General features: G+C 35.7%; 7 protein-coding genes across 15 annotated transcripts in view; 2 read left to right on the forward strand and 5 right to left on the reverse strand.

Annotated features, from left to right (window-relative positions):
- The window catches only part of LOC128263268 (uncharacterized), a 45278-nt gene that overhangs the window by 10326 nt on the left and 20540 nt on the right, over positions 1-14412 (forward strand). For all 9 annotated transcript variants that reach the window (XM_052998203.1, XM_052998208.1, XM_052998204.1 and 6 more), the window contains one exon: positions 6423-6542. In XM_052998203.1, coding sequence (XP_052854163.1) covers positions 6423-6542 — 120 coding nt within the window. Of the gene's footprint in view, positions 1-6422; positions 6543-14412 lie in introns of those variants that run through there.
- Positions 5333-6045, forward strand: LOC128263275 (uncharacterized). Its single transcript, XM_052998218.1, has one exon. The coding sequence runs from the start codon at positions 5492-5494 to the stop codon at positions 5828-5830; it is 339 nt and encodes a 112-aa protein (XP_052854178.1). The 5' UTR covers positions 5333-5491; the 3' UTR covers positions 5831-6045.
- LOC128263272 (uncharacterized) lies at positions 7942-8802 on the reverse strand. The gene is made up of 2 exons (XM_052998214.1): positions 8196-8802; positions 7942-8141 (listed from the first exon to the last, which is right to left on the reverse strand). The coding sequence occupies exons 1-2, from the start codon at positions 8580-8582 to the stop codon at positions 7977-7979; spliced, it is 552 nt and encodes a 183-aa protein (XP_052854174.1). The 5' UTR covers positions 8583-8802; the 3' UTR covers positions 7942-7976.
- LOC128263359 (uncharacterized) lies at positions 9291-10074 on the reverse strand. The gene is made up of 2 exons (XM_052998386.1): positions 9486-10074; positions 9291-9433 (listed from the first exon to the last, which is right to left on the reverse strand). Exons 1-2 carry the CDS (start codon positions 9865-9867, stop codon positions 9291-9293), a joined length of 525 nt encoding a protein of 174 aa, XP_052854346.1. The 5' UTR covers positions 9868-10074.
- Positions 10240-10948, reverse strand: LOC128263276 (uncharacterized). Its single transcript, XM_052998219.1, has 2 exons — positions 10461-10948; positions 10240-10401 (listed from the first exon to the last, which is right to left on the reverse strand). The coding sequence occupies exons 1-2, from the start codon at positions 10860-10862 to the stop codon at positions 10240-10242; spliced, it is 564 nt and encodes a 187-aa protein (XP_052854179.1). The 5' UTR covers positions 10863-10948.
- LOC128263273 (uncharacterized) lies at positions 11405-12080 on the reverse strand. The gene is made up of 2 exons (XM_052998216.1): positions 11638-12080; positions 11405-11583 (listed from the first exon to the last, which is right to left on the reverse strand). Exons 1-2 carry the CDS (start codon positions 12025-12027, stop codon positions 11428-11430), a joined length of 546 nt encoding a protein of 181 aa, XP_052854176.1. The 5' UTR covers positions 12028-12080; the 3' UTR covers positions 11405-11427.
- On the reverse strand, positions 12429-13334 carry LOC128263274 (uncharacterized). The gene is made up of 2 exons (XM_052998217.1): positions 12763-13334; positions 12429-12602 (listed from the first exon to the last, which is right to left on the reverse strand). The coding sequence occupies exons 1-2, from the start codon at positions 13141-13143 to the stop codon at positions 12438-12440; spliced, it is 546 nt and encodes a 181-aa protein (XP_052854177.1). The 5' UTR covers positions 13144-13334; the 3' UTR covers positions 12429-12437.

Below are 14412 nucleotides of genomic sequence, written 5' to 3' on the forward strand. Positions count from 1 at the left end.
AAAATTGTGAAAAATGTGATTTATTTATTTATTTATTTCACATTTTTTTTCAAAATTTAATTTAAATAAATATTAAAAGTATACCTCCACAAAAATGTATCTATCATTTTCTATCATCATCAAGGAAAAAGTTTAAAATAGTTTTCCATTTGCAGCAAAAATGCAGATCCAATATCTGCTTTAATGTGCAAGCACAATAAATTAATGAAAATAAAAACTTTTGCTCCTTCTCCACCCAAAAACTGTGATTTTATTTTATGAGTTTTTTTTTCCATTTTCGCTTTAGAACCAAAAATTCATCCCCCAGATTTAAGCCACAATTTCCGTTCAATGGCAAAAAGCTGTCTCCGTATATTTCATAATTTGTTCGAGGGAAACTTTTCGATGAAACTCTATTAAAGCGAAGGACATAATAAATTCATGGAATATCTCGGGTTGGCTGTGAAGCGGTCTGGCAGTATGGTATGTGGACAGTACGCACATTGGCAGCGGGTTGAAAAACTGGTGGAACTTTTCCGTGGTAAGTCCTCTGGCGTCCATTGCGCACCTGCTACTCAGTGGTCCTGTTTTTTTCGAGGGTGGGATGTTTCTTTTGCTACAACCATTGTTATCATTTAAAAGGCTCAAGTGCGCCGAAGATTTATATTTATATTTGAAAGGGAAGGAATGAGAGCAGCAACAGCATTGGTAGTACATAGTATTGCCTGCGACAAGAAAATAAGATAAACGTACACTTTATTGATTTTTCACTCGCATGTGCCGGCCAGAATGTGTGTGTTTGCTGCTTTGGATGCTGCTGCTGCTGCTGCTGTTGCCATGGACTGCTGCATCTCGTTTGCCCTTTGTGGCGCAGTTTTGTCGCCTGTCCAAAAAATGGTGAGTCGAAACGGTGCGGAGCGGGGTGTATAGAGTCGGCTTAAATGGGCAGCCAACGCCTGCGCTTGATTCATCTGCCAGTTGATTGGTGTTTGTGCGAAAGTGTTGAAGCAGAACAACTGGGATTGAGTGGCCGCTATCCGCCATCCGCCACCCGCCACCCGTCATCCTTTATCCTCAAGCCCTCCTCACCCAAACCCCTGGGCTGTATGTTAAGCTTTATTTGTGTTGCCTACTTTGAAGCTGCGTCGAGGGGCGCACAAATCGATCGTGCTGTTGCTACCATATATTGGATTTACACAAAGCCCATTTTGGAAATGCATTTCATGGAAATCCGTTCGATTTATAAAAGTTTACCTTAATGTCACTTCATTTTAATTACTTTATGAAAACCGCCCAGTACAAAGTCCTCGAAAATAAAACGAGGAAAGATTTAGTTGCGAAAAATATATTAAAACTTACAAGGGAGTATTTTCCATTGATTTTTTTTTTTGTTGTGCGTTAGCATCAAGGCTTAAAGCTTAAAAGAGAAGGTTTTAAAAATTAAACTATCCCGGATAAAATGTAAAATTAATACTAATGATGTCATCGTAAAAAAAGGTTATTTACTCATTTGTTTAGTACAACCAATTGTATCTTAGATTTATTTTTTTGAAATTTAATCCTAATAATCATAAAATTTGGAACTACAATGTCACAGTTTTTAAAATGGATTTCAGCTGTTTATATAAAATTCAAATTTGTAAATTCAAATATTTGTTATTAGTGTTTAATTTTTAAAATTATCAAATCGATTTTTCCAAATATCCTTTTTTACCCTAGACATTCCGTAAACTGCTTTAAATCCTTTAACATAAAATGTACGTAAAACACCACTAGCATAATTATTCCCTTTTAAAACGATCATTAATTAAATATACATCCTTTGTCTTCCTGTCCCGTTTCCTTTGGTTTTTTGGCAACCTTCCTGATTGCGCTGTCTAAAATTGTGTCGGCTTCTCTTTGGATTTATGAGGTGTTGCTGATTATCCTTGGTGCCGCAAGATAAATATATATTATATTATTATATATAGCCCAAATGGTGCAACTAGGCAAATATAGTAGGCGACTAACCGTTGCCAAAAGTTCTAGACCGCGCTTCGGGCTTGGCCAGCTCGTAAATAATATTTGTTTAGAGATATTTTTGCCTTAATGCTTGTTTGTTTCCTATTACTCTTGGCCGGCTCGTTTATCATCTTGGCCAGAGTTTGCAACCTCGGATGCTGCAGGAGCCAAAGGACTGGCGACTGGCGCAGCATGCATTCAATTAGCGCTTGGCATGAATTGGATTTTCATCGTGCCCTATTATCAAAGAGCTCATAATTTCTCAACTCGTTTGCTGGAATGTTGTTCCAGATTGGCAAGATATGGAGATTTTGTGGCTAAAGATTTTATTTAATTTATTTAAAATGGGTTTTGCAATTTTAAAATCAATAAAAAACAGTCAAATTAGATATAGTTTGTATTATAATTATAATAAATGTAGTAAATAGATCAACTTTTTGATTTATAAATCTAACAAATCAATGACATGATTTTGCCTTTTAAAAAGTATATTCCTAGTCACTATATAAACTCTAATCTCTAATGAACACTGTGCTGTTGTAGAAGGTCCATTCTGTTATACAAACAAAATAGAAGTTGATGTCATGCTCACTTACACCTGCCAGAGCCTTCAAAGCGTTGTCAATGCTCTTGCCACTTCTGTCTATGGCAGGAGGTAAGTGAAATTTCCGGGTGAATCCCCAACCAGGAGCAAACCCCTCCAGTTCCTCGTCCTTGTGGCAATCAGTAGCTGGCTATTTTCTCACCTGGCCACTTGGCGCTTAGACATGGCCCGCTGCTGGTTAGTTGGCATTTAATGGCATTTGACACTCTTCACAGTGTCTGCCAGCAAAAACATCAGAAGCAAATACAAAATAGAAAGAAAAAATGACTAAGAACGTTATATTGCGGAGTAACCCGACCGTAAAATACCCGGCACTTGGTTCGTTAAATAAGTGCCTAAAGCGAATATTCTACAGACAAACCAAAATTTACCATTAGCGAGCTTAAATTTGATTGTTGGTCAGAAATAACTTTTAAGACATATGTTTTTTTACCTTAGAAATCCATATTGTTAAAAGTTTTACTTTTAGCTGAAAAGGAATTAAAGCAACGATCCTGTAAAAATTTAAGTTATTTATATCAAATAATTTAAAGGGTCAGAAAGACTTCATCCTGTTAAATAAATTTGACGGAGTGCAATATACCCGTGAGAATACCGCGTAAAAAATAGGATAAAGAAGAGTAAAATAGACGTAATGGTAATATTGCTAGGAAAATCAATAGAAAAAGATAAAGAAGATAGAGGGACAGGCACCGGGCTGCATGGAGCCGGTCGAGCACTTGCCTAATGAAGTTGTCCTTAAATCGGGGAAGGCATCGCAGAAGGGACACCGAAGCCGGGAGTGGAAAAGGAAGCGAGTGCCTGGGTCCCAGACAACAGCAATAACAACATCAATGCACTTAATGCTCTTGTTTGCTTAACTTTATTTGATGTCCTGGCCTTGCTTATTTTGCCCCACACTCTGCTTACTCATATATGTATGAGAAAGAGCCACGCAATTTGCCATGCTTTTTGTATCTGCCATATGTACGAAGTCAGGAAATGTAATTTGAAGACAGTAGAAAACTCCGATTAGAGGCCACTGATTTCTGATTGCTGATTTTATCTGCGGAATGCTGGGCTTGTCATAGCTACACTTTCCAATCAGAGTTATCTTAATCTAATGTATGTAACAAAGGCATTTTCGAATAAATTCTTACCCTGGTATCCTGAATAAAGAAGTGCACTTTATATGATGAGGAGCCCCAAAGCAAAATTCGACAGAATAACAATTTTTAAAGAGCTTGCGAAGAGTATTTAATAATTCAACATATCTTAAATATTCTAACTTTTGCTGTTATTTTCCTCGCTGGGCTTGTTTTTGTTTTCCGAGCCAGCGATGACTATGTTGTTTACAAATGAGCGCAGCTTACGCAGCACGAACAGCAGGACAAGGACTCCTGTCACATTCTGACCAGTGGTATTAAAAGAAAACAAGAAGGAAAAAGGAGGGGGAAGGAGGGATTAAATAAAAACAGGACATCAACTTGCTGGTCTTGAGTGTAATGCATTTAGCGTTGGGTAACAAAAATATTCGCCGTCCGATATGGCATTTTCCATAGTCCTCCTGGACCGTCATGCCTCCTTCTAGCGAATACTTGGCTTATTTTGCGGTCAAATTAATGCAGCTGCAGGAGGCAGAGCAGCCAGGAGCTCGTCTGGAACTTGTTCACGGTGCATGTATTTTTAATTAATTGCAAGACTCCCTCCTCCTCCTCGCTCGACTAGCAGGAGTTGAGTTTGCCATAGCATGCCATGTCCTCCCATGTGGTCAGGACCGCCTCTTGTCCTTCGCTCATGTCCGCTCGTGTCCATGGTTGCCATGTTTACTCCTCCTGTTTCTTGCCACCGCCATTGAATGTCTGTGTGCGGGCACTCCTGATACATTAATAGGTTTATTTCAACTTTTTTTTCGAATATCCTGCATTGGCACGGTTGCCAGAGACGTCGATACAAATTATGGAAGACAGCACTTAATTATTACTTATAACTTAAGTAATTGATTTAAATTCGTCTGCTATTAAATCAGACATAGCCAGTTAAAAGTGACTTTTGAGTGGTTCATATATTATTATTGATATGTATTTCAAGTTGTATCAGTATACAAATATATTTTCAAAATGTGTTTGAAAGTAAAGTCTTAAAGTTTTTGTATATATTTAAATTTTATATGTTCCTACAAAGTGTAGATTACCAAATGAATTTGTTAATCATATATTAGGCGGAATTAAAAAAAAAACTGGTAGGTAAGTTTTAATAATAAGTGAGTCTTGAAAATTAACTACAGACAGTATTAAAGTAGTATTAAATCAATACTTAATAATAATAATGCCTATACTTTTTACTTTAATTTCTATACCTAAGAGTCAAAAATTGTTATTTTGATTTTTTCATACCCAATAGTTTAGAATTAATGTAACAATAGTTTAGTTTTTATAACAATTTTATTTGAATGCAAGCACTCAAACTAATTCCAACTTTAATCTTAATAGTGAACATAAATTTCTTTAAGGGCATTTAATATGCGTATTGAAAAAAAAGATTTTACACTTGTTGTTATAATTATTTGGCCCGATATGACCGCAAGTCAACGCCACCACCTCCTTTACCAGCAGCGCTACATCATTTGCGGTTGATTGTAATTAAAGTTCAGTGGTATGCTCCAGCGCACACATGTCGGCCCCTTCTGCCGGCAAACTTTTCTGGGTGGCCACCACCACTGCCACCAGCACCACCAACACCACATACCAACGTCCAATGGACATCCTGTGCAAGCTAAGCATTCCGTGTTCATGATGTCACAAGTAAAGCAAACATTTTGAAACAATTTGATACGCAACACACATTGTTGTAATTTTGGCAAACCAAATTCCTGTGACGACAATTTGAAAGGATTACTACTAATCGCCCCCAAACCCCAGAAAAACAATGCCGGAAACAAAAACGAAGACGCTTTGCAGCCCTAGCAATGGTCTTGAACGAGCGGATGAGGCTGACGTCATTGCCGCCGCCAATCGTCTGGTCACTCGCACCCCCAGACAGCCACACCCACACCCACAGCCACACCCACGCCCACGGACCCATCGCCAAGGTCGTCGAGATGCCGCCGGCTTTACGGCCAACCAGGAGGTGCGGCTGAAGGCCGGCGACATGCGCATGGCCCGCATGCAGATCAGTCTCTCCCAGCTGCGCACCCAAATGGAGGAGTCGAGCAAACAGCTCAGGGACCTCTGCACGGCGATGCGGCTCGACGTGAATGCTGACTAAAATCTTCTGAACAAGTCCTGTAAAATGTCTAGTTGGCATCCTGAAAAACACATTCTCATTTGTAAAGTCCTGCCAATAATGTGCAGTCTGGTTCAGTAACTGAGTTAACTTGTAGTCAAATTGAAAAGTTTAGGAATGCATTTTTGTGATCAATCAATTTTGTAATATTACAAGTATTCTATTGAAAATGTACTTAAGAAAACATACATATATTTGTATTGTAAACATCTTGCAAATTAAACCATTTAAAAAAAAATGATCATTACCTGCTACTATCAGATTGTTTTATTAATTATAATTATAATTCATTAAATTAACTTCTCTAAAATACATTTATAAGCTATGGGTGTTTTATATATTACAGGCCATAGCATTGCCTAACGGTATATTTGTCTCAAATGGGATTATTCCCTTCTATAAACCAAAGTTTACATAATATAGAACATATTATTGATATTAAAATTTGACATGGATTTTTCTTGAATGAATGTCAAGGACTTTCTCTAGATTTATATAAAATTTCAGTTTAATCCCACCACGAATTATGGCAATCAAATATACTAAAATACCATCTTCCCTGTTTTTCTTTCAGGCTGGATGGATCCCATGTCAGTTTCATTTATGAGTTTTAGCATTAAAACTACCGAAGCTCACTCGAAGCCCACCAAAAAGCATTCTACTGTTGTTCCACGAAGTCTGAAAAAAGAGACAGGTAGATATAAATAAGCTGCATTCATATGTTAATATGTACATATATAAACCCAGATTTCTCATAATATCGCGATCCCAAATCCCATTCGCACTTGGAAGTTTGGAAGGGGGAATCGTGATGGCTTGATTTAAATTAAAAATTTATTGCATTTTTATTTTTTTTTGCTTCACCCATTATTGCAGATTGCCCTGAAAAAAAAATGTGCAAGTTTGTATTTAAGTTTATATAGACGTGTGTGTATAAATTAAATTTGTGAGCGCCTGTGAACGCGCACAGGGCCAACAACCGGCAACATGCATGAACATGCCATGAACTCGAATTTCCAACGCCAACGGGTTAAGGATGTCCTGGCCCGGGGAAAACAGAAAGATAGGGTGGCAGTGGGAGTGGGAATGGGTGTGGGATGAGGCAATATGTAGAGTACCTTTGGATATGCCGAAAGGCAAAGGAGCCCCGGTGGGTGCACTCTGTTGAGTTAAGGGTCTGGCGGTCTGGCACTTCAGCAACCGTTTTGATTACTCGCATGTTTTCGCGTGCAACTAAATTAGCGCACGTGTAATCAAGTTCTTTTCGCTGAAAAACAACGAAAAAAATATAGAAAATTTACATTGAAGCTCGTATGAACCTCCTTCCTCCTTTGGCACACAAAATCCCCATCCATTAAAAGGGGTTCATATTTTACTTCTCTGGCGTTTGTTGTTGTCGGCAGGATGTTTAAACTAAAGTAATTGATGTCCCCTTGGATGACATATTTTACGAGAAGTAGAAATTCGGCAATAAATCATTGCAATCATGTTATAAAATATTCAACAGAATGATTAGAAAAAGGGTGCATTGGGTTATATTTTGTACATTGTGGCCAACAGTTCGTTTCTGAGCTTTAAATATTTATGTGTCATGAAAGGACAAAAACACAAAATAAATCTTAATGTTTTCCTATAGTTACATTTTTTTGTTTTTGCAGAAAAAACACTAAATTTATTATCCATACTTTCTGATGTATACTAACGACAATAAACTAAACACTTAACTCATAAAACTAATTTAAATTCACTCACTACCAGATAGAATCAGAAATTGTACCATATTGATACTATTAAATTTAGAAGCAAAACTGATTTATCCGCTATAAGAAAAATCTTAGGTCCTCAACCCTGTATCAAGTTTGATAATCAATATTAACTCTGTTTTTAGGGCAACCTAATAAACGATATCATGTACTAATAGAAAACATCTGTTGCAATATGAAGAATACGGGTTGCATACGCAGTTAATCTATAATATTTCTAAACGCTACACAAATATTTTTCCGAAACTGCCTTTTTTTGCGATAAGATAAAAGTACTTGAACGTGTTAAAACTAATGAGGAAAAGGGGTAATTTTACAATGAGCTTCGAGAAGTAATATTACTTCGTTATTTTATTTGATCTCCTTTATGGATCATTTAAATAAGAAACAATTTTTCCGCTTGCAATGACTCGGGCAGCCAATTTCTGATCAATTATATACTCAATTACGGAACGAAATTTTCCAAGCGGTACAAACGAAGGGAAATCCTGTTCATTCATCGTCATGTTTTGCACTTCATAGCTTATGTTCTGTAAAAAAGCGGTAAATTATTTACATTGTTGTATTTAAAAAAAAATACTTACAGCTTGAAACGGACACTTAAATTTCGTATTAGCATGTTTTCTCAAATTTTTGATATATATATTAAACAATTTGTTTTTGCTAGCATTGTCCAATAAATAACATGCATCTAACCGAACATCAAAAAGGGTCATTTTCTGTCTACTCTTAAGCTTCCAAAAATCCAGAACGGCATGCACTTTTAAATCTGAAACCGTATATTTAAAAGTATGACTCGAGTCCAAGTAACTGCGATTGTTGAACTGGAACACCTTGCAATCAAAACTTTCATAAACCTCTGGATCAACATGGGTGATGTTGACTTGGTCAATGAAAAGTCGAAAGTTTCGTTCTTCGGTTCTCATACATTTAAGTATGAGAAAACAGCAGATCCAAAACCATAACTTCATGACTGTGGGTAAAAGCAAACTGATTTATTTCCATTGATTTGACAGAAATAAAAACTCATTTTTGAGGCATTTAATTGTTGCACAGTTGTTCTGTTATGTTACTTTATGATCCGTTAAAATTTATTGTTCGTTTTGTAACTTTATGATCCGTTAAAATTTAGGTTTACAATTAATTTAATTTGTTTAGACGGGATGCTATTAATATGGTAAAGATTGTTTGTTTTAGCGGCCCGAACAACACGGCCATGGATTGTTAAATGCAGAGCTTTTCGTTTTAACAAATGTAATTCAGTCCGATATAAAATTAATTTCCGCAATATAGCTGGGTGTTAGCTTTGGGTTGATTGGGAAGTCGTTTATATAATACATTTTGTTATTTTTATAAATATAAGTTCATCAAAAATCGGTTGATTGGGAAGACGTTTATATAATACATTTTGTTATTTTTATAAATATAAGTTCATCAAAAATCGGAAAAGAAAAGTTTTGGAACAAATAAGTCATGATTAAGTCGAATATGTTAAACTTTAATATTTTGAAGGTCTAATAATCTTGATAAGCCTGACCAGATAAATTTTCATATAAGTACAAGACGAATCATTCTTTGCCGAATTCAAAGTTTAAATGAAAACAAGTTAAATTTTAATATTTGTTTCAATTCTCTGGTTACATGATTGATTAATATACAAGGTATATTATTATTGGCTATTACTTTCCGCGGACTGTAACGCGGCATCCTATATTACTTTGGTTAACATAAAATTCGGTTAAGCTGCGATACGAACCAAGCGGTACAAATGAGGGAAAATCCTGCTCGTCCAAATAGAGCTTTTCTAGTGTGTAATTAAAGCCTGCAGGAAGATGTTATTTATTAATTGACATTTTGTATACTTGAAATTATACGGACCGCTTTGAGGGGACACTTTAGGTTTGAGAACTTTTTTAAGTTTTTTGCATATATGTTAAACATTCTGTTTTTATGCGCACTATCCATGAAAATGCAGGCATCCATTCGAGCATCGTACAGCTTCATTGCTTGACCATTTGACTTCCAAAATTCCAAGGCGGTGCGAACATTCAACTTGGGAATGCTATGTCTTACCCTCAATTGGCAATCAGCAAAGCTCCGATTGTTAATTTGAGAAACCTGGCAATCAAACTTTTCGATTGTGTCCGTGTCGTAAATCCTAACGCTTATGTCGCCGTAGAATATTCGAAAGTTTCGCTGCGCTGTGCTAACGCATTTGAAAATAATTAACAAACGGATCCAAAACCAAGTTCTCATGGTAAACGCTAATATTGCAATGCTACAGTTCTATTTAATGTTGATTTGGTTGACTGGATGTCAAAGTTGTTACGGTATGGAGCCTAATTATTTTCGAGTTAAATATGTTTTTCAATCTGCGATACACTACTAATATAATAGTTAACAATTGCTTTCTTGCCAGTAAAAACAAAAGATTAAAGTAAATTACTAATTGATAAAAAACTAATAAAATACAAAAATTTTTTGTTTTACTGAGTAATAAATTTAACCAAAAAGTAGTCCAAGTTCATTTGAATTTATACAAGGTTAAATATATTTTTTTAATTTTCGAAAGCTATACAAATTCATATAAACTTTTACCCATTTTAAATTTTAAAATTTGGTTTGGAATTAGTTATACTTATTGGCAACTACTTTTCCTTGAGTGATAATTCGCAATACCAGCCGGTCTTGTGTAAAATATTCAGTGACTGTGCGAAATTTACCAAATGGAACAAACGGAGGTAGATCATTCTCATCCATGTGCCACTTTGTCAACGTATAGTTGTAATTCTGCGGAAAATTGTTAATTATTGGCTATGTTATGTCGAATTTAATTGTTTTTTGCTTACCGATTTTAAGGGACAAGCAAGATTGGCATTCGTGTGTTTTTTAAAGCTTTTTACGTAAATTTGGAACAATCCAAAACGGTGAGCAGTTCTCAGAAATAGACAAGCATCTAATCGACCATCGTACAACTTCATTTTCTTTTTATTTGAGGCCTGCCAGTAATCCATACTTGTGTGCATAACTAATTCCTCCACATCAGACTTTAAAATCATCCCACCGTCAACATAGGTTCGATTGTTAATATTAACGATGCGAAAATCGATATAATCGATCAGATCGCGTAACCTATATTTTACTGAAAACTCATCCATCCTTATGCGAAAATTACGCTCCTCACAATTTACGCAAGAGTGGAAGGTAATCCAAAGTGTCCAGATTAAAGTATATGAGGCCAACGCTTTCATTTTAATGCCAGTCGATTGCGATTAGGAGTGCTGATTTAACGATCATGGACTATGCTCATGCTACATCCGGTCAATTAAGAACTCGTTGTTTGATAATATAATAATTTCAACAAATTGGTACCGTTGTAGTACAAAATGAAAAAAAAAAAAAAAACTAGCAAAAATTAATGAGTTGAATTTGGCTAGATTAATTCCGATAGCAATGATTTTGTGTGAATTAACTTATGGTATGGGTTGGAAAAAAATTTTCTATTATATTAAATGTTCGAACTGCTAAGCTATTTTGAAATTTAGAAAGCAATACCATAGGCATACGTGGCATACGGTATTTTTATGGAAACCTTAAGAAAATTTTACAAACACGATTTTTCAGCTTTCAAAAAGGTATTCATGTGGTATGCGTAATTTTACTAGAAATTTTGATATACTAAGTAGTTTTCCATTAGATGTTGTATATATGTATATGTTTTTTGTTTATAAATAAAGTCATATAAACTATCTGTATAATTGTATTTATTTTCTTTTTTTTTTTCCTGCAGTGTTTTTATGATTTTTATATTGCATTTTACTGATTTTCCAAAACTTCTCCGTGTACTACAATACGTATTGCCAATCGCTGTTGTGTAGAATATTCGGTGATCGTACGGAATTGACCAAGAGGGACATACGGAGGCAGATCCTTTTCATCCAAAAACCAATTCACCATTTTGTAACTATAATTCTAAACGAAAAAAATGTCTTAAGAATGGTTCAGTTTCAATTTAATTTTACCTACCGCCTTAAATGGACACAGCAAAATTACATTAGAATGCTTTTTAAAGCTCTTCACATAGAGGTTAAAAAGTTTATTTTTATGAAGACTTCTAAGTAAGTTACAACCATCTAAACGAACATCATATAACTTCGTTTTTATTTGAGAGTTTGGTTTCCAAAATTCCATGATGGTACGAACATTCAAATCTCCAACACTTCTTTTTAGAATCATCTCGCCGTTGACGTAGCTTCGATTATTCAATTGAACCAAATGACAATCCACCTTTTCGAAAATGTCTGGCACCTTATACTTTATCGCAAACTCATCAAAGTAGATTCGAAAGTTGCGTTTATCACTATTGGCCAAGTTTATTAGGACATATAGTCCACACAACAAATACGACGTTTTCATGGCCAATGTCTTTACTATAATGCTGCATGATTTTTAGCAGAATCTGTAGACTTTTTTGTGCCGAGTTTCAAGCTATTTTCAAATTTATTTAATTTGGTTCTGGTTGATATTATTGTAATTACGATAAAATAAGCTAGGCAATTTTGTATTTAACTGGTTATTACTGGTGTTCGAATTGAGTTAAATTATTGTGATTGTTCATGCGAAAAAAATCAATCCTCTCAGCTAATAATTGGCCACAAGTAGAGTCCTTGATTTTATTATATCAAATATTGAAATATTCCTCAAATTATTAAATATTTAAAATTATCTGACCAGAAATTATTTTTTAAAAGTTGCTAGGCAAAGTTTTCTGTAAATATATTCAAAAGCTTCTTATTTTATTTAAGAACATAATTATTAGGATATTATTATGGTCTAAAACGTTTCACAAGCAATCTTCCATCAACTTGCATATGAGCCAGTAGCTTTGATTTGTGCTGAAATGCCATTTTCATGCGATAAGTGCACTCTGGAAGGAGATCTGGTAGTAAAGCCTCGTCGATATAGGCCCTAGTCAGGGTGTAGTTATAATTCTAGAATAAATAGAAAAAAGAATTTTAAAATTTTTTTAAAAATATGATAACAGTATATTTTTTAAATTCTACTTATCGTTAAGTAAAATTACTTTCGAAAAGTATAGTAATACATACATATGCTCAAATTTAAATTATTTATTTTATTTTCAAAACTCACCGCCTTCAGTGGACACTTTGGTTTAGTATTGAGAAAATCTGCATAATTATTGTACATCATTTTGATAAACTTATTCTTGTAGCCATTATTAAAGATCGAGCAGAAGTTTAGCTTAACGTTATATAGGCGCATTTCCGGACGAGACGGGCGCAAAATGTCGATTGACGAAAGAAGTGTTAGCTCATTGATCGGCCGATTTATCATTATGTGACCCGAGAAATAACTGCGATTGGACTCCTGCTCGAGAAAGGCACTTTGTGACACAAACAGGTCCTGAACATCGACAGTGAAGACGAACCGATCCACGTGCACCACATGGGCACACAAAAAGCAGTTTACCAGTAAACCGAAAACGAGGAGGCTAAGCTTGTGGAAAGACATTCGGAAGACGCTTGACTTGGCCACTGGATAACTTGCTGGCTACGAACCAACTACTAATGGGGGATTCCATTGTGCTTGTAATTATGTGCTGACGGAGCGAACCCTAATGGCTTTTTAAATGGTGTCGTCTGGTCTAAATTGCCGCAATCTCTCAATATGTCAACAATACGTATTCATATACACATGAATTATTTTTTTCCACATGTTTTTTTTTTTTTTTCGACGTTGTTTTTGGGTCTTTGAGTCGCTTTCAGAAATGCAAAAAAAAAGAAAAAGATTTTATACATGCACACAAAAGTAAAATGAAAATGTTTCACGTATGGAAAGATTGAGTTGAGAAGGCGGCTAAGTACATAAAAAGAGTAAAAAAGAAAGAAATGACAAGAGGGGAAAAAGAAAGCGAAACCCCATTTTATCGACGACTATGTTACCCAGTGTCAAATCAGAAACTAAACTTTGTAGACAACTTTACCTGAGCTAAAAAAAAAAGCTGTACAACTGATCTTATAATGATTAAAGTATAGAAAAATTGGTAATCTGTTGTTCTCGAGTAATTCTAAAATGAATATATTATCTTAATATGAATGTTACAATTTTGTGTTTATTTTTGCATTAACTAGCGCTAGTGATTTGACTCATAAGACCTTTTAAAATAGAGTTTAGAACTAAAACTTTAAATAAAGTAAAATATCCGAAATATGTAGTTCTTCTTTTTGAGGACTAGAAATAGTGCATAACTTGATGTTCGCATCTCGAGTGTACACCTTTTCATATCCCACCGTGTTCAGGGCGCAAAACGCGACCCCAAGGATGTCAACAGAAATGTTAATAACACCAGCGATACCGAGCTGCAGCTGGATGCAGATGGAGTTGGGCAGGATTGCCTTTGCCCGGCAGCCAGCCGAAGCAAAAACAGTGGCAAAGCGCAGCGCAGTGGAGTGGAGTAAAATAAAGGAAAGTACAGACGAACAAGGCAAACGCAGGCGACCGGCCCAGTCGAGTGTAGTTCAAACATCACACCTACCGTCTGGGATCTGGAGAGTCTCCTCGACTCGTCTGCGGATGGTGCTGTGGTCCATATTATGTAAACATTTGCCGGGCTTCAATCTTTATTTTTCCTTCGTTCCCTTATCCCGGCTCACGTTTCCATGGTTCCTGGCGGATTGCGTGTGGGTGATGGGTTTCAGCCGGCTTTGAGGATTCCTGGCTCAAGGCTCTCAATCGAAAAAGGGTGCAAGTTTTTTGCATGACACAACAGAAAGACGTAAC

The sequence above is a fragment of the Drosophila gunungcola genome, unplaced genomic scaffold (genome assembly GCF_025200985.1).
Source record: "Drosophila gunungcola strain Sukarami unplaced genomic scaffold, Dgunungcola_SK_2 000001F, whole genome shotgun sequence".
NCBI lineage: Eukaryota > Metazoa > Arthropoda > Insecta > Diptera > Drosophilidae > Drosophila > Drosophila gunungcola.

What these genes read in the sequence shown, in the direction of transcription:
- LOC128263275 (XM_052998218.1), top strand. Translation starts at nt 5,492, where the DNA reads ATGCCGGAAACAAAAACGAAGACGCTTTGCAGCCCTAGCAATGGTCTT.
- LOC128263272 (XM_052998214.1), bottom strand. Translation starts at nt 8,582, where the DNA reads ATGAAGTTATGGTTTTGGATCTGCTGTTTTCTCATACTTAAATGTATG. An exon ending in TTAAGTGTCCGTTTCAAGCT is followed by an intron (nt 8,142 to 8,195) that starts GTAAGTATTTTT and finishes GCTTTTTTACAG; the next exon opens with AACATAAGCTATGAAGTGCA.
- LOC128263359 (XM_052998386.1), bottom strand. Translation starts at nt 9,867, where the DNA reads ATGAGAACTTGGTTTTGGATCCGTTTGTTAATTATTTTCAAATGCGTT. An exon ending in GTGTCCCCTCAAAGCGGTCC is followed by an intron (nt 9,434 to 9,485) that starts GTATAATTTCAA and finishes ATCTTCCTGCAG; the next exon opens with GCTTTAATTACACACTAGAA.
- LOC128263276 (XM_052998219.1), bottom strand. Translation starts at nt 10,862, where the DNA reads ATGAAAGCGTTGGCCTCATATACTTTAATCTGGACACTTTGGATTACC. An exon ending in TTGCTTGTCCCTTAAAATCG is followed by an intron (nt 10,402 to 10,460) that starts GTAAGCAAAAAA and finishes AATTTTCCGCAG; the next exon opens with AATTACAACTATACGTTGAC.
- LOC128263273 (XM_052998216.1), bottom strand. Translation starts at nt 12,027, where the DNA reads ATGAAAACGTCGTATTTGTTGTGTGGACTATATGTCCTAATAAACTTG. An exon ending in TGCTGTGTCCATTTAAGGCG is followed by an intron (nt 11,584 to 11,637) that starts GTAGGTAAAATT and finishes TTTTTCGTTTAG; the next exon opens with AATTATAGTTACAAAATGGT.
- LOC128263274 (XM_052998217.1), bottom strand. Translation starts at nt 13,143, where the DNA reads ATGTCTTTCCACAAGCTTAGCCTCCTCGTTTTCGGTTTACTGGTAAAC. An exon ending in CAAAGTGTCCACTGAAGGCG is followed by an intron (nt 12,603 to 12,762) that starts GTGAGTTTTGAA and finishes TATTTATTCTAG; the next exon opens with AATTATAACTACACCCTGAC.